Below are 18,888 nucleotides of genomic sequence, written 5' to 3'. Positions count from 1 at the left end.
TGGCCAAGAGAGAGTCATGAAGTTTTTCTTTTCTTTAGCTGGTTTCAAACTGAATTTCTCTAACATTAAAATTAATGCGGACCAAATTCTCATCAATAAAGAAATATTTGAGTGATATCCCACAGCTATCCGTCAATTCCAAAAGCTTGACTTATTGCATGTAAACCTGTGCCAAGATAAAAACATATTTTTACGTCAATGCATGTCTAAATTATGAATGCATGGTTCTTTGAGAAAAGGGGCAAGCTCGGAGCTCTGTTGACCAGACATGTACTGTATCAAACTGAAGCCACATTTATGCTCAGAAACAAGTACTGTTATTTTAGGGTTTAGGATCCAATAAATACTACTATTTCAAAGAAGTAATGATGTCATGCAATTAGTCCTTAAAATCAGATGTTGAGCATATGAAAGTGGTAAAGTCAGCTGAAATTGACCAGTAAGTGTAATATCAAATTCTTTAATACATGTGAATTAAGTGGCTTATGTACCAGCCTTAAACAGGGCTCTCATATTTGACCGGTTAAGATCAAACGGCAGCAGTCACTGGAATAAGACATTCTGGCAGCGAAAGGTCGAATGGCTGAAATGAGAGATACTCTGAGTGTGATTGTTGGCCAATGCTTCTGTTGTTGTTTCACTCTGTAGCATTGGCTCTGTCTCACTGTCTTTGCGTTGAGTGTGTGTGTGTCCCTGTGTGTTTTTCAGGAGGAAGTACGGGCACCTCTCCCACCACCTCCAGCACAGGAGCCCCCTCCCCTTCTGGCACGGCCCACCTCCTGTCCCCCTCCTGCTCCCCGCCCACCTTCCACCTGGCCCCCAACACCTTCAACGTGGGTTGCAGGGAGAGCCAGCTGTGCAGCATGGGCCTGTCTGAGTATCCGGCCTGCGCCCGCAGCAACATGGCGGCCCTGCAGGGCTACGGGGGTCTGGCCGACAGCTCCTATGGACGCCTCCAAGCAGCAGGAAGCGCTGTGGCCTCCGCCCAGCAGTCTGAATCCTTCTTGCCCCAGAGGACGTCTTCCCTGATTGCTGCAGGCATGCAAGGGGGTGGTCATGGTCCTCTGTCTGGAAGCAGCGGTGGCGGGAAGATGGATGCCTACGGAGGTCAGCTGACCTCGTTTCCGGCATCACAGCTGCAGTATGTGATGCAGGGTGGAGCTAGCTCTACCTCTGGCTCCTCCTCCTCATCAGGCTCCTCCCCCTCTTCTGCCCACATGTTCAGCGGGGGCCACCACCATGTGCAGCAGGGATCCTACAACGCCTTCTCACTCCACAACCCCTACAACCTGTATGGATACAACTTCCCCACTTCCCCTCGCCTGGCTTCCAGCCCTGAGAAGACCCAGGGCGGCCTCCTGTGCTCCTCCTCCTCTGCCGGGGTGTTTGCCGAGCGCCAGTACCTGTCCAACGGTGGCATGGACAGCATGCACATGATCGGCAATCCCTCCGCTGGCCAGCAGGGGGCTGGCTCCTGTGATGGCCGTCAGTATGGCTCCTCCTCTCAGATGTCAATGCACATGGTGTAAAAACTGTCCTGTTATTTCAAGTTCTGTCTCTTCTACTAAGATATGCTATTGATGAGTCATTTTACATTTAGCGTTGTTTGTAATACTGAGGTACCAAGTGAACCTTTCAAAAAACAGACTTTTCATCTCATTGTGTTTAAAAAGAATAATAATTGACCTCACATGCTTTACACAAGGAGGTGGAACTGTTATTTAATTACCACAATAGTGTTAAAAAGGGAAAGTGGAACCATATACCGTGCTCTTAGTGCACATGTGGCTGTTTAGAACACTAACCCCAACCATGGGGACATACAGGGGGATACGTGAAAGAGAGGAGACCACATACTCTTACTGTCGAGGGATTCTCAGGAGTGAACCCATTATGGTGCAATAGTAATGACAGTCTACAGTAACTCAGCCTTGTTGCTATGGACTCTATCCAGTCCCGGACAGGATGTGACAGATGCTCTGTGTGATCCAGAAACTTCACCTCCACTTCCACTGCTCTAGTTTTAACAAGACATTTATGCAACATTATGCCATAACTTTGTGGCAACATTGGGAGAGAACTGAGAAGGTTGTGGCAGTGCCAGATCAATATGAAGGACTTCAATATGAAGGTTTCCCCCCCTGGCCACTCAGCGGAGATGATGGGAGGATGATGGATGAGGCACAGAGGGTGAATATAATATAATACAGCACATGCTGGAAGGATGAAGTCACAAAACTAAAGGTCAGGGTGAGGGAGGAGCTATGTGTGTCTGACAGTGGGGTCCAGTTGTTGACCCTGCACCTCTCAGTGGACACGCTGGACAAGAAGCTCTGTTCAAGTGGACACTGAACATATAGTGAAATACAGTGAAATCACCACAATCTTATCATCACCTTTCCTCACAGACTGGAATGGCTTCACTATTTTTGAGTGGATTACCTTTTTAAAAGCATATATAAGATGGCGAATGCAAGCAAAAACCATAAGCTTTACAGTTGTTGTGTGAAAGGTTATAAAGATAGAATAGGAAACAGAGTAATTATAGTATGTTTTGGTGTGTTGTAGATAATTGTATTTAAGTGCCAAGCAATAATACAATTATATGGGCCAATCTATCAGGAAAACAAATGTGAGAAAAAATGGAAATAGCAAAATTATTATTTTGAAAGGCCTTTTAAAAAACTGTAAATACAGGTGCCAAGCACACAAAAGTTCAATAAACATTTTAATTCATTTACATGTTTTTGATTCATTTACAGCTGTCACTCTCTGTAAGATGTGCCTATATTCAAAAAAGTGGACCACTAACAAAAACACAAGCAATAGAGTAATTGCATCCCCTGACATTTTCCCATGCAAATAGAACTTGATTACTATGATATTCTACCATAAATCTATATATATGGTATACAGTGCCTCCACATGCTGTTGTGTTACAGCCTGAATTCAAAAAATTGATTAAATATATATTTTTCTCACCCATCTACGCATAATGCCCCATAATGACAAAGCAAAAACATGTTTTTATCATTTGTATTCCAAATGATTGAAAATTAAATACAAAAATACAGTATCTCATTTAAATAAGTATTCACATTTGACAGCAATTACAGCTGTGAGTCCTTCTGGTGTAAGTCTCTAAGAGCTTTGCACACCTGTACAAAATTTGCACATTATTATTTTTTTTGTATTCTTCAAGCTCTGTCAAGTTGGTTGTTGACCATTGCTAAACAGACATTTTTTATTCTTGCCATAGGCCATAGATTTTCAAGCCGATTTAAGTAAAAACTGTAACTAGGTCACCCAGGAACATTCAACATAGTCTTTGTAAGCAACTCCAGTGTATATTTGGCCTTGTGTTTTAGGTTATTTTCTTGCTGGAAGGTGAATTTGAAATTCCAGGGTCTGTTGGAAAGCAGACTGAACCAGGTTTTCCTATAGGATTTTGCCTGTGTTTAGCTCTATTCCTTTATTTTTATCCCCAAAATCTCCCTAGTCTCCTCTTGTCAATGATAAGCATACCCATAACATGATGCAGCCACCACCATGCTAAAAAATATGAAGAGTGGTACTCAGTGATTTGTTGTGTTGGATTTGCCCCAAACATAAAGGACATAAAGTTAATTTATTTGCCACATTTTTACAGTTTTACTTTGGTGCCTTATTGCAAACAGGATGCATGTTTTGGATTTTTAAAAATTCTATACAGGCTTCCTTCTTTTCACTCTGTCATGTAAGTTAGTAGTGTGGAGTAACTACAATGTTGTTGTTCCATCCTCGGTTTCTCTTATCACAGCCATTAAACTCTGTAACTGTTTTAAAGTCACCATTGGCCTAATGGTGAAATCCCTGAGTGGTTTCCTTCCTCTACGGGCAACTGAGTTAGGAATAATGTCTTTATATTTGTAGTGCCTGGGTGTATTGACACAGTACACCATCCAAAGTGTAATTAATAACTTCACCATGCTCAAAGGGATATTCATTGTCTACTCTCTTTTTTTGTATCCATCTACCAATAGGTGCCCTTCTTTGTGAGGCATTGGAAAACCTCCCTGGCCTTTGGGGTTGAATTTGTGTTTGAAATTCACTGCCCGACTGAGGGATTTTACAGATAATTGTAAGTGTGGGGTATCTTAGATGAGGTAGTCATTCATAAATCATGTTAAACAATATTATTGCACACAGATTGAGTCCATGCAACTTATGTGACTTGTTGACCAAAATTGTACTCCTGAACTTATTTAGGCTTGTCATAACAAAGGGCTTGAATACGTATTGACTCGAGACATTTCAGCTGTTCATTTTTAATTAATTTGTAAAAATGTCTTAAACGTAATTCCACTTTTAAATGATGGGGTATTGTGTGTAGGTCAGTGACGCAAAATCTCAATTTATTATGTTTTAAATTCAGGCTGTAACACAACAAAATGTGGAAAAAGTCAAGGGGTACTTTCTGAAGGCACTGAATATACAGAATGATATATGATTCAAAATCAAGCAGGTTTATTTCATTAGTTGAAATAACAGGACATCTTACGAACTGTGGCTTTAACATAGGAAATCTGCAATACTATATAACTATTCAAGTATGGAACAGTAAAGATAGAGAAAATTATTAACCAGTATATCATGTATTTAAGAAACAGTATTCAAGAATGATCTTATTCTCACAAGCTTAAGGCCCTGTAAACAGACATCTGCTCTCGTTGGTTTTAATCAATGACTCAACAACACATCTATCAAACTGAAAAAACACAGCCCAGTCCTGCTGGTTCTGTCTGCCAGAGAAAAGTAGCTCGTAATCATTTGAACATTTGAGAGAGAGAGAGAGAGAGAGAGAGAGAGAGAGAGAGAGAGAGAAGGAAACCCTACAGTATTTATGATGATTCTATTCTTGATCTGTGCTGTCCCTCATTAGAGCCTTACAGACCACAGTGATTTAGCAGGCCAATCAGCATCCATTACATAGATGTCCTCAGAGGAGAACGTTCCTGCCCAATCACTTCCTATCATGAGTACGGTTCTACCCATGAAATATCATATCTGAACCATCATCAGAAAATGAAGGGGGTCTGGGACCGTGGAGACAGGGCTCTATTGGAAACACCTGTTTTCCAACCGTGACCACAGTAATGAGTAGATGTACTGGAGAGAAGAGCATCAATGATTTCATAATTTGGCATAACTCCATGTATCTGAATATTTTTTGCAATAATTATTCATGTTATTTGTCTGATATCCCCCTACTCGGTTCCAGGAGCATTTAAAATCAACTTCTCTTCACCGCAAACTTACCTTAGCTTCACAGAGGAAAGGCACGTACATGGTAAGAAGAACACAGAGTAGAAATCTACAAAGCATAGGATATTATACACCGCAGTCTGTTATAGCACAGCACTACCGTATCAAAACATTGTCTTCCAAAGTCAGATCAGTTCTGAAGTGGAAAAGAATGGCTTGAATAACAACCCCCTCACATCCTTTCATCTAGGCTTCTTTCATTAGCAGTAGAATATGCAAACAATCTGATTGATTGATTAATAGATGTATGCCTGCCATATAGTAAAATATGAAACTGGAACAATTTAAGATTCCAAAACCACTTCTGACAGGCTGGATATTTTACGAGACACTCTAGCAAAGTTGAGAGGGTTCCAGTGCCTGCTGGGCTTTGAGGCCCTTTTTGAGTGACAGCACACTGACTGGAAGGTATCCCATAATGCTCTCTGCAGTCATTGATCTTTCTCTCAGAGCAGATTTCAGAAGTTTTACATACTCCCAAAACGTGCAATCTGTCCCCAGGGAACCCTACTGGGCAAGTCTGGCTGAAGACCATTATTGAAACTGCAAAAAAATGGATTAAAAAAACGTCGCTTTGATTGGGGACATTAGGATAGTTTTTCTTTTTTATCGTCCGGACTGCTGGTTAGGTATATAAGACAGTATGCTAAGATTTCTGGTAAACTATTGCCCTCTTGTGTTTATTCTCCTCTTTGCCGTGAATTGTTAAGTATTACTGGCCCATCATGAGTCACTAACTGTCAGCAGATTCACTATCTCAATGTGTTACTGTACAACTGACAAGTGTATTACAAAACTAAATCACCTATATGTCACAACTGAGATTCCAATGCCTTCAAATACCTTGTATACCTTATTTATTTTACATATTGACTGTATTTTGAGAGTAACACCTCAAGATGCAGATCTGAGCACTGAGTGTCCAACTAAAGCAACACGTTGATTTATTGACAACTGCGACACATTAAATGCTTTAAATACTTGAAAAAAATCTCATTTCATTAAGGAATGTAAAGTTGCAGCCAGCTATCAAATTTGACCTACGAACTTTACTGGAAGTATGAGAAAATAATTCCTCTCTGTTTCTAGTTTTTAGTCCATATTCAGGGAGGAGAGGAGGAGGGGGAGGAAAGGAGATGAGAAGGAGGAGGAGAGGGGGAGGAGAAGAGGAGAGGAGAAGGAGGACAGAATGTGTTCTGGATCCAACTGGTTGGTGATTCATGGTTTCCCTGCTCTGTGTGAGAAAAACAGCATAGAGCAGCTCATATGTCTATGAGGTAACACACACACACACACACACACACACACACACACACACACACACACACACACACACACACACACACACACACACACACACACACACACACACACACACACACACACACACACACACGCGCAACCCTTCTCTGAAATGTGGATGCACAGATCAACAGGAAATTCTTTAAATTATTATTTTTCTCTTCTGGAGGGAACAGGGATGTTTGAGATACCATCACCCCAGAGGCAGGTGTTTCTGATCAACCTGAGGGCCTAGATGGAAGCGGCCGGAGGTCTCATGTGGCGGGTGGCCTGCTGAGTACATAGACGTCCCACCGGGTCACCTCCCTGGCTTAATGGAAGAGGTCCGGTCCGGAGCGGCCTGGACCGCTGACCCGGAACTGACCTGGACGGCTGACCCGGATACTGAACTCCAATAAGGGCCAGACTGAGCTGTGTGGGAATAGGAATGGCTAGGGTTTGAGAAAAGGTATGAACGCAGAGGGGAGAGCGAAGCGATGTTGAGCGATTCAAAGTTATGGGTTTCAAATTGCCTTCAGAGCTGAGCAAAACCTGTACTTGAGTAAGAGACCTGTTTGAGAAAAAGGCCTGGTGTTGGGGTGGTTTGGGTGGTGGTGGTGGAATAGCACACATATGTGGATTCGTTGGTGGGGTGGGAGGTACGGTGTGCTGGGAAGGCGGGGTTGGAGGGTGCCCAGATACAGCGAAACAGGTGTCCCTGTGCCTCCACCAGGAGAAAATAAAATTAGGAACGGCAGCTCATTTTGTCTGGAGCCTGCGCAGCTCAAACATGATCTGAATACGATGATTGGTGGCAATAAAATGAGAGATTTCTTAGGGATATCCTTTAATGCCATCACTGATCTCCTCAGGATTGTGATGACAATGTGTGAGTATGGTAGTAGACAGTGTTACTGCACAGGTGTAAATAGCAACTTCATGTAAAGTGTTATCGAGGACACTGAGTCTACATTGAGAAATCTCAGGGGTGATCATGGGGTAAATAATACAAGTGGTTATTGATGTATAACCAGCATTATAGGGGTATAGCAAAGTTCTGTGCCATAAATAAAAAGGCCCGTAAAACAACACAATGCTTTTAATTGGCACATTTCCCAGCTCTGGCACGGAATGCATCTCTTGTCCTTGACTGGCCTTCAGAATAGGCATTCTGAGTCGCCATTCGCTGCGCTCGTTATTTTCAGATGAAGTTAGTTTAACAGTCGATAGATGGACGCGGTGGACAACCATCATTCAAGCATTTGAAAATGCCCAGCTAATCCCCCCATCTAAATATTCTGGAAAATATTCTGCCAACACACATGCATACTGTAAATCACCTTTATAATGCTTGTCACATAAAATGTTACTAGGACTGTGGGCTTAAGAGTGTGTCTGTTGTGTTAAGACCAACATGGCTGGCTGGGGCTGATTTTGGGACTGTCATGCGGCGCTCGCTTGGCTCCCCCACCATCAATCTATCTATGGAGGCTGCATATGCCATGGGTGCGTGTCTGAATGCAGGTTTGTGGCTGGCAGCTGCATTCCATCATGACCCTCACCTGGATCTATTGGACAGAAACGAGACAAAGATGGTTTCACAGAAATTTCACGGCGACCTTTCCCTAACAGCTCTTCAGCAAAGCACAGGTCTGATTGATAACTTGGATAAACTGCGTTCTATTCTGGTAACGATAGCGCTATTAAACAACACAGACATAATCCCCGGTAACAGGGCCGCCCGCTGAAGGCTGTCTCGCCACCCGTGCTCATCATGCTTGTCGGAGGGCTTGGCCCGGGTCACATTGCGACGTGTGCTGATTTCGGAAAACAGGAAGCTGGGTTAGCTCGCTCCTTCCCCTGATGGAATTTGGCATTGCTGCACACGGTCAGTAAGTGCCTGAAACCCATGCCTTTCTGAGGACTGTGACCCTGACCAACTGCTTTCCCTCAACCAAAGCCCATTTTAAGTCCCTGACATGCAGATAGTTGGAAAACAAAGGTTGTCTGTGCATGTGTGTGAGTGTCAATACTTAGTTACTGATACTGATACACACACCAGTCCGAGGCCGAGCATGTGAAAGGATGTGTATTTGTGTGTTTGTTTTCTTTTGTGTGTGTGTGTGTGTGGTGATATGCCAAAGGCAGTGATAGTGTGAAAGAGAATAGGGAGGCTTGGATTCTCGGATTCTCAATATCTTACTGAGGCTTTTGTTTCACAGCCATCAGGCTTTTAAAGGAAACAAGAGGTTACAACAGGCTTAGGCTGTTCACAAGCAACACTTGTCTTCTCAGTATAGATGGCAGGTGCTGAGAGGGATGGAGGAGCAGGGAGTCAGGTCGGAGAGGTGTGGCAGGTGGGGCTCCAGCATAACACACAACCAGCGCTACACAGGGCAAAGAGGAATGGACTATTTTTAGAGAAAGGATTCAATTAATATGGGTGAAGGATAATGTTTGCTCTTTGAACTCTTGTCCTTGTCACATTGCTCTCTTCCTGTGTGATGTATGTTTCATGCATTCCTTTCAAAGCAATGCCTCTAGAAGAAAATAAGAGGACCTTACTTTGTAGGAAAAAACAGGCTTAACATAGGATAGACACAAAGTTGAAATTCAGATGTCCTACAACAACTGTACCCTGCAGTCTTGTTTTTTTACACATCCTTGCCAATGCCCCATCCCCCTCTCTCCTCAGACCAAGCAGTTTGCTTCGTAATCCCCAACACCTGCTTCACAAAGGAATGCCAAGTTAAATTTACAACAGCAAGGAAGGAGAGACACACTGGAAAGCGGAGGTGTCATGCCCATAGGGGGCACAGGGGCACGTGCCCCCTCAATATACACATTTTTTTAAACATTGAATTAAGTATAATGATTATGGCTCTAAAAGCTGTTCCAGCCATCCTCACATACTTTGTGCCCCCTCAGATTTTTTTGGGGCATGACGCCCCTGCTAGAAAGAGCCTGTTGATAAACAGGGTTCTCTAATCAATGAAGTAAGCTGTATTTAACTTGATGAGAGGAAATTGCATGCAGTCAGAGGCCTTAGGCTTCTGGGTTGATTTAATGTTAATAGAGAAATAAACAGGGCTCAATGTTGAAGACATCATTCAGCCCAGTTCAGTGTTGAGGTCAATGTAGTTTTCAATTCACTTAATTTAGGAAGTTAATACAAATGTAATTAAGTAATTAAAAAATCCCTAAAGAAAACAAATCTTCAATTCACTTCCTGAATTGACTGAATTGAAATCTTAATTGACCCCAACCCATGCCTTAGTAATAGCTAGGTGCCGACTGCTGACTGAGGCCTAAACGGTCTCAGTAGCACCTCTTGTCTCCTAGAGCAATGTCCCCAAACTGGCGGCCAGCGGGTTAAATTTAGTTTTATTTGTCCCCTCCCAAGTTTTCTGAGCAAATTATTCTTTTTTATTTTTTGTTGGACAAAAGATTGTAAAAATACCAGGAAATCGGCACCAAGTTAATTTTGGAAATCTGTTCCCAAGTATTCCCAACCATAACAGAGAGACACATGATGGTATACAAATGTAAGTAATGTTTAAAATGATTATGTTTTAGTCAAATATTATATCTGTTTGGGCTTCTTGCGGTCAATTTGCAGTCTACAAATGATTTGTAATTATGTTGCGGCCCCCCGACCATCCGCTCAAGAAGAAATCGTCCCGTGACTGAATTTAGCTGATGATCCCTCTCCTAGGGGCTAGTTCCCCCAGACCTCATACTCATTCACCACAGCACAGATCATCCCAGCTCAGTCCAGTCCAGCCAAGGCAGCAGGCTGTGTAGCTGTCTCACTCTCCAGGCCAGAGCAGCTCTGCCTGCCATGCCTCTGGCCTAATCCACTTAAAGCCAATTACAAGGCTATTACTGTGATCGCCCTCCTGAAAATGACAATGGGAGCCAGTTGGGGAGCACGAGAACAATCACAGCTACTCAGGCCCTTTTTCTCTTGCCTTTGGAAATCCCTTGGCACTGGTATCTCTATCACAAAGAGCGACGATTGACACAATTAGTGTTTGGGCAAGAGGTGTCGACTGACGGGTCCCGGGGCTGGAGAGGCAGTTCAGTGCTTTAGATGGTGTTTTTGGGTCTGTTTTGGGGTCATGGGACCAAGGGCCAGACAAACATCCGTACTATATACACACACGGCCTCTCACACTTTAATTGGCATACATTTTCAGATTGGAAGCTAGGCCGTTTGGTATGTGCAGTAGTCCTACCTTAATCAACGTAAATATTTATGTAAAGCATATTTCAGGTGCCGCTGCCTGTTCATATAGACTAAACTATTCATGTAATTACAATGTGACTGTTTGAAATGACAAACAGTGGTCGGATATTTTCCATTACCAGTCCACTCAAAATGCATTATCATGCATGATTATTCTGTGGTCAGAGCTTATTCTCTCCTCTTGGCTGAGTCTACTGGCTCCAGTCAAGTCTTTATTAAGTTTTCCTCATTCATTATTTCTTGAAGGCCATAATATAATAAAGGCCTATCCATAACGGGGAAAGCAGCCACCCACACTAAATTCAGCCAGTGTTAAAGCAGCTCACTGCCATGACTGGTAAAGCCCTTTTCCTCCCCAAATGCGGTCAAGTGCCATTTATAAAACCAGACTGGAGCTGGAGCTCTGCCTTTAGCCCTCAGCCTTCCCTATTAAGAGATCAGGAAACTGCTTTATGTTCATTCATACAAACACATTCATGCATGTGTGGAGGCGAGAGAGAGAAAGTGTGTGTGCATGTGTGTATGTGTGTATCATACATACATATGGTGCACACACACAACAGCAGGCATTCAAAGCATCACACGCAGCACGTTTCTTTAATTATACAGGAAGTTGGCCTTCTACATTCTTCCTCTTATTTATGACCTGTGGCGGCCATCACTCCATCCAAACAGCCCGACAGGGGGACGCCCCCAGTTTGTTAGCTACACATTTATTCAGAGTCATAATTCTTTGTAACATTATTGTTCAACTAGATATTGAACCTGCAGGCGCAATTAGTGAGGAATTTCAACCACTTGTAGGTGAGTGTAAAACAGTGATTCACTGTGAAGTCTGAACCATAGAAATAAAAGATAATAGTTCTGATGGATTTTTATTCTCACTCGTTTGTTTATGATGTTTTACCAACTGGTTGTCAATTAACCAAGTTGGGCTCTTTTTTTACAATCAACATCACTCCATCAAGGGAAATATAGTATTCTTTCTTACAAAGATACACATATTACAGGATGTTGTGCATCCCTGGAAATAATAAGATTTCATTACAGTTTTGAAAACTCAGCTTTTCCAAAAAAAACTTGTCTCTTGGCACAACTTATTCCGGGTATGGAAAAATTTGAGCCACAGGACCGGGTACGTTAAGCCGCCTACAAATGTATATTCTGAATTAAATACAGTGCCTTCAGAAAGCATTCACACCCCTTGACTTATTCCACATTTTGTCTCCGGGATGCTGGCCTTCAGGCAGAGTTGCAAAGAAAAAGCCAGACTGTCCAATAAAAAGAAAATATTAAGGTGGGCAAAAGAACACAGACACTGGACAGGGGAACTCTGCCAAGAAGGCCAGCATCCCGGAGTCGCCTCCTCACTGTTGACGTTGAGACTGGTGTTTTGCGGGTACTATTTAATGAAGCTGCCAGTTGAGGACTTATGAGGCGTCTGTTTCTCAAACTAGACACTCTAATGGTACTTGTCCTCTTGATCAGTTGTGCACCGGGGCCTCCCACTCCTCTTTCTATTCTGGTTAGCGCCAGTTTGCGCTGTTCTGTGAAGGGAGTAGTACACAGCGTTGTACGAGATCTTCAGTTTCTTGCCAATTTCTCGCATGGAATAGCCTTCATTTCTCAGAACAAGAATAGACTGACGAGTTTAAGAAGAAAGTTGTTTGTTTCTGGCCATTTTGAGCCTCTAATCAAACCCACAAATGCTGATGCTCCAGATACTCAACTAGTCTAAAGAAGATATGGTATATATTGTAGATATTGTAGATACAAATTTGATAAAATCTGCTCTTTTCCAGCTACAATAGTCATTTACAACATTAACAATGTCTACACTGTATTTCGGATCAATTTGATGTTATTTTAATGGACAAAAAGGTTTGACGCCAAACTTTTGAACGGTAGTGTAAGTATTCACACCTCTGAGTCAATACTTTGTAGAAGCAGCTTTGGCAGTGATTAAAAATTCTTAAAGATCCTTCAAATTGGTTGTTGATCATTGCTAGACAACCATATTCAGGTCTTGCCATAGATGTTCAAGTAGATTTAAGGCAAAACTGTAACTTGGTCACTCAGGAACATTCACTCTCTTCTTGATAAGCAACTCCAGTGTGGATTTGTTACTGTCCTGCTGAAAGGTGAATGAATCTCCCAGTGTCTGGTGGAAAGCAGACTGAACCAGGCTTTCCTCTAGGAATTTGCTTGTGCTTAGCTCCAACCCGTTTCTTTTTTTATTATGAAATAATCCCCAGTCCTTAAAGGATACCCATAACATGATGCAGCCACCACAGTGCTTAAAACTTCTTACGGCTGAAATCCCGTTAACGGGATCGATATGACAACAGCCAGTGAAAGTGCAGGGCGCCAAATTCAAACAACAGAAATCTCATAATTAAAATTCCTCAAACATACAAGTATTATACACCATTTTAAAGATAAACTTGTTGTTAATCCCACCACAGTGTCCGATTTCAAAAAGGCTTTACGACGAAAGCATACCATGCGATTATGTTAAGTCAGCACCTAGTCACAGAAAAACACAGCCATTTTTCCATCCAAAGAGAGGAGTCACATAAAGCAGAAATAGAGGTAAAATTAATCACTAACCTTTGATGATCTTAATCAGACGGCATTCATAGGACTTCATGTTACACAATACATGTATGTTTTGTTCGATAAAGTTCATATTTATATCCAAAAATCTGAGTTTACATTGGCGCGTTATGTTCAGAAATGCATTGTCTCAAACAAACATCCGGTGAAACAAACACGGTCAGGTGTCCCCAGTCCACCTGACCGTGCTGCTGCTCCAGTTTCAACTGTTCTGCCTTATTATTATTCGACCATCCTGGTCATTTATGAACATTTGAACATCTTGGCCATGTTCTGTTATAATCTCCACCCGGCACAGCCAGAAGAGTTTCTGTACAGCACTTTGAGATATCAGCTGATGTACGAAGGGCTATATAAATACGTTTGATTTGATTTGAAGATGAGGAGTGCAGTGGTGCAAAGTACTTAAGTAAAACATACTTTAAAGTACTACTTAAGTAGTAGTGTCTACTTTTGAAATATCTGTACTTTACCATTTATGTTTTTGACAACTTCTACTTTAACTTCACTGCATTTCCAATTTTGTACTTTTTACTCCATTCATTTTCCCTGACACCCAAAAGTACTTGTTACATTTTGATAGGAAAATGGTCCAATTTCCGCACATATCAAGAGAACACCCCTGTTCATTCCTACTGCCTCTGAACGGGCGGACTCACTAAACACAAATGCTTTGTTTGTAAATTAATGTCAGAGTGTTGTAATGTGCCCCTGGCTATCCGCAAATAAAAAACGTAAAAATTAATTGTGCTGTCTGGTTTGCATAGTATAAGGAATTTGAAATGAATAATACTTTTACTTTTGATATTTAAGGACATTTGAGCAATTCCAGTTACTTTTCATAATTAAGTATATTTAAAATCAAATACCTTTAGACTTTTACACAAGTCATATTTTACTGGGTGACTTTCACTTTTAGTTGAGTCATTTTCTATTGAGGTATTTTTACTTTCACTCAAGTATGACTTTCGAGCACGTTTTCCACCAGTGGAGGAGTGATACTCATTCATTTGTTGTATTGGATAACACTTTTGTATTGAGGACAAACAGTGAATAGCTTTGAAGTATTACTTTAGTGTCTTGTTGCAAACAGGATGGATGTTTTGGAATATTTTTTTTCTGTACAGGCTTCCTTTTTTTCACTCTGTCAATTAGGTTAGTATTGTGAAGCAACTGCAATGTTGTTAATCCATCCTCAGTTTTCTCCTATATATACTGTATATATGTCACAGCCATTAAACCCTGTAACTGTTTTAAAGTCACCCCATCGCCCCATGGTGAAATCCCTGAGCGGTTTCCTTCCTCTACGGCAACTGAGTTAGGAAGGATGGCTATATTTTTGTAGTGACTGGGTGTATTGATACACCATCCAAAATGTAATTAATAACCTCGCCATGCATAAAGGGATACTGCTTTTGATATTTTTACCCATCAACCAATATGTGCTCTTCTTTGCGAGGCATTGGAAAACCTCCCTGGTCTTTGTGGTTGAATCTGTGTTTGAAATTCTTTGCACGACTGAGGGACTTTACAGATCATTGTATGTATGGGGTACAGAGATGGGGGAGTCATTCAAAATCATGTTAAGCAATGTTATTGAACACGGAATAAGTCCATGCAACCTATTACGTGACTTGTTTTTACTCCTGAACTTATTTAGGCTTGCCATAACAAAGAGGTTGAATACTTGTTGACTCAAGACATTTCAGCTGTTCCTTTTTAATGAATTCCACTTTGACATGGGGTTTTGCGTTTAGGCCAGTGACAAAAAAAAATCTCAATTTAATCCATCTTGAAATTCAGACTGTAACACAACAAAATGTGAAAAAAGTCCAGGGGTATGAATACTTTCTTAAGGCACTATAGTACCACTACCTGTCACGCCCTGGTCGAAGTATTTTGTGTTTATCTTCATTTATTTGGTCAGGCCAGGGTGTGACATGGGTTTTTGTATGTGGTGTGTATGTATTGGGATTGTAGCTTAGTGGGGTGTTCTAGTTAAGTGTATGGCTGTCTGAAGTGGTTCTCAATCAGAGGCAGGTGTTTATCGTTGTCTGATTGGGAACCATATTTAGGCAGCCATATTCTTTGTGTGTTTCGTGGGTGATTGTCCTTAGTGTCTTTGTTCCTGTCGCTGTGTTAGTTGACACAAGTATAGGCTGTTTCGGTTTTCGTTTTGTTATTTACGTCCTTTGTTTTGTAGTGTTTGTGTTAATTCGTGTTTACGTTGTTCATTAAACATGGATCGCAATCTACACGCTGCATTTTGGTCCGACTCTCCTTCACCACAAGAGAACCGTTACAGAATCACCCACCACAAACGGACCAAGCAGCGTGTCAACAGGCAGGAGCAGCCCAAAGAGGAGATACGCAATAAGGATTTCTGGACATGGGAGGAAATCCTCGACGGGAGAGGACCCTGGGCTAAACCAGGGGAGTGTAGCCGCCCAAAGGTGCAGCAGGAGAAGAGGCAACAGGAGCAACCCAAAGAGGAGGACAGTATGGACTATACTTCTTGGGAGGAGATAGACAAGTGGGCGGTCGACCCAGGGAGAGTGCCGGTGCCGCCTGGGATTCGATGGAGCAGTGCGCGGAAGGTTATCGGAGAATGGAGTTGGCGAAGCAAGCACGGCAACGCGGATGGAAGCCTGAGAGTCAGCCCCAAAAATGTATTGGGGGGTGGCTCACAGGGAGTATGGCTATGCCAGCTAGAGAGACCGGGCAGGCACCGCTCCGCGTATCGATCGCAATCTACACGCTGCATTTTGGTCCGACTCTCCTTCATCACAAGAGAACCGTTACACTACCTTTTTAAAACAATGTCTATCTTTATCTCCCAAGCAGAATTCAACACAATCACGACTGCTTTTTTTGTCTTTAATAATTTTAAGCATATTTTAGCACAGGCTTAACACCTAACAAACACTTTGTACCTTTAAAAAAAAAAGCTTTTAACATAGGCCAAGCCATTTTGTTACCTCATATTCTAGCAATAATAATTTATATTATGCCTGGGAACAAAACACTTCAATTTGCTCAACTTGCGTTTGACTCAACCATTGGCTGAACTGTTTGATTATATTAGCCCACACAGCTACAAGGACAGACTTTCATTCTAGGTTTATGACCTCATATTGAAGCTTATAGAGACTCCAACTGATGTATAGAACTATCTTTAAATTATCTATTTTTGTTTAGATACAAGCATCATGAAACCTCTAACACAATCAATTAATTTGACTTGGTGAAAATCTGTTTTTTGGACCTAACTTGCTTACAACTTTTTCCATGTGTTTTCTCCATCTTCACAGACTCCATGAGATGATGACCTCTTCCTAAATATGATGTATTCACAATTTACCTGGTAACTGTTATACTAGTATACATTAACTATTACATAATGACTTCTCTTTAGTCTCTTTGGAATTCTAGATCAAGTGTCACTATTTACCATTTTATACATCCGCTTTTAATGGAATAGTTTTGTCTTTCAGAGAAGTCGGCAGTGCTGATTTTAATGACCTGGGGATATATAAATGCTATAGAGAATACTCTGCATTAGTTCCGGTGTATTTTGTGTTATAGACTGGTATAGTGCTCATCTTGCACTTAGAGGTTTAAGTAAACACTACAGTTTTGTAACATTGAGACATGCTCTCAGGATGCTTGGACGTCTCTGTGTCATTTTATATCTTTTTTTTTCTACAACGACTGAGTTGCCAGCTTGAGTAGTATGGGTTACAGACCAGACACGCTGAGGCCTATTTAGTTACAACTGCGCGCAAACTTGTGTGTATGGTGTGTTATGTGTATGTGTATTCATGAGTTAGGCGCTTTAGTTGAGTGGAAAATGGCCTCTAAAGCTCCTCTACTCACCTTTCACAGTAGCAACATTTAGCAAGGTGCACCCCTCTCCACCTCCTCCTACCACTCACCACCCTTCTGCCGTCCCCTCACCCCACATTCACCCCTATTTCCATATTAATTTTTCACGACCTGTTTTAGGAGCGATAGAAGGATAAAGTGATTTTACATGAGGAATTCCCCTTGAACAGATGGTCAGACACGAAGGAGAATGGGGTTGGGGGGAGCGGGCGGTGGGTGGGGTAGGGGATGGAGGAGGGGATCTGGGAGGGGGGGGGTGAATGTGACAAAATGCAAAGTGGAATTCGCCAGCCACTCCATTCCAGAATTGGCTCACAGAAAGAGCATGCGAGATGTGCGATGGCATGTCCTTGGCGGTCCAGGCGAGCTTGGGTGACAGCTGCGATGTTCATAGGCCGGCTTCGATGACAGTCAGGAGGGGATGGCTCTGCTCTTTTCAGACAGGAGTGAGGTTTTGTCATTAGATTCTAAAATCTGTCTGATTTATGGTATTTCCACTCCCCCCAGAGAACCCTTGCTGGGGGGCCATGACATTTACCGGAGTTGTTGTTTATTTACTTCTAACTTTCACCAGAAAGATAATCTGCTCCCATCAGAACACTCAGTTGTTATCTCAGGGTGCAGAAATGTGAGATAGAAGCGGTGATATGTTGCTTGATTTAAACACTAAATCCAGTGTTTATATATATATAGTCCCACCCCACTCTATTATCCCTACCCTGATAGTGCTCACAAAGCTCATCACTGAGCTAAGGACCCTGGAACTGAACACCTCCCTCTGCAACTGGATCCTGGACTTCCTGACGGGCCGCCCCCAGGTGGTAAGGGAAGGCAACAATACATCTGCCATGCTGCCATGCTGGAGAGGGTCGAGAGTTTCAAGTTAATTGGTATCCAAATCACCAACAAACTGTGATGGCCCAAACACACCAAGACATTCATGAAGAGGGCACGACAACACCTTTTTCCCCTCAGGAGACTGAAAAGATTGGGCATGGGTCACCAGATATTCAAATGGAGTGTACAGCCAAACTTCCTGCCACCCAGGACCTACAAGTCGGAAGTTTACATACACTTAGGTTGGAGTCATTAAAACTCGTTTTTCAACCATTTCTTGTTAACAAATTATAGTTTTGGCAAGACGTTTAGGACATGTACTTTGTGCATGACACAAGTAATTTTCCCAACATTTGTTTACAGAGAGATTATTTCACTTATAATTCACTGTATCACAATTCCAGTGGGTCTGAAGTTTACATACAAGAAGTTGACTGTGCCTTTAACAGCTTGGAAAAGTCCAGAAAATGATGTCATGGCTTTAGCAGATTCTGACAGGCTAATTGACATAGTTTGAGTCAATTGGAGGTGTACCTGTGGATGTATTTCAAGGCCTACATTCAAACTCAGTGCCTCTTTGCTTGACATCATGGGAAAATACAAAGAAATCAGCAAAGACCTCAGGAAAAAATAGTAGACCTCAAGTCTGATTCATCCTTGGGAGCAATTTCCAAAGGCCTGAAGGTACCACGTTCATCTGTACAAACAATAGTACG

At 42.1% G+C, this 18,888-nt stretch overlaps 1 protein-coding gene across 6 annotated transcripts in view; it reads left to right on the top strand.

The window, feature by feature from the left end:
• LOC118386240 (T-box transcription factor TBX15-like) overlaps positions 1-2,736 on the top strand; it is a 31,112-nt gene extending 28,376 nt beyond the window's left edge. For all 6 annotated transcript variants that reach the window (XM_035773811.1, XM_035773810.2, XM_035773809.1 and 3 more), the window contains exon 8: positions 709-2,736. In XM_035773811.1, the coding sequence (XP_035629704.1) occupies positions 709-1,529 (821 nt within the window). In that variant the 3' untranslated portion in view covers positions 1,530-2,736. The remainder of the gene's footprint in view (positions 1-708) is intronic.
• The last annotated feature ends 16,152 nt before the right edge of the window (positions 2,737-18,888 follow it).

Source organism: Oncorhynchus keta, chromosome 7 (assembly GCF_023373465.1).
Source record: "Oncorhynchus keta strain PuntledgeMale-10-30-2019 chromosome 7, Oket_V2, whole genome shotgun sequence".
In the NCBI taxonomy this organism is placed as follows: Eukaryota; Metazoa; Chordata; class Actinopteri; order Salmoniformes; family Salmonidae; genus Oncorhynchus; species Oncorhynchus keta.
Note: the sequence above shows the minus strand (reverse complement) of the source record. Positions and strands in the feature narration are given on the sequence as shown.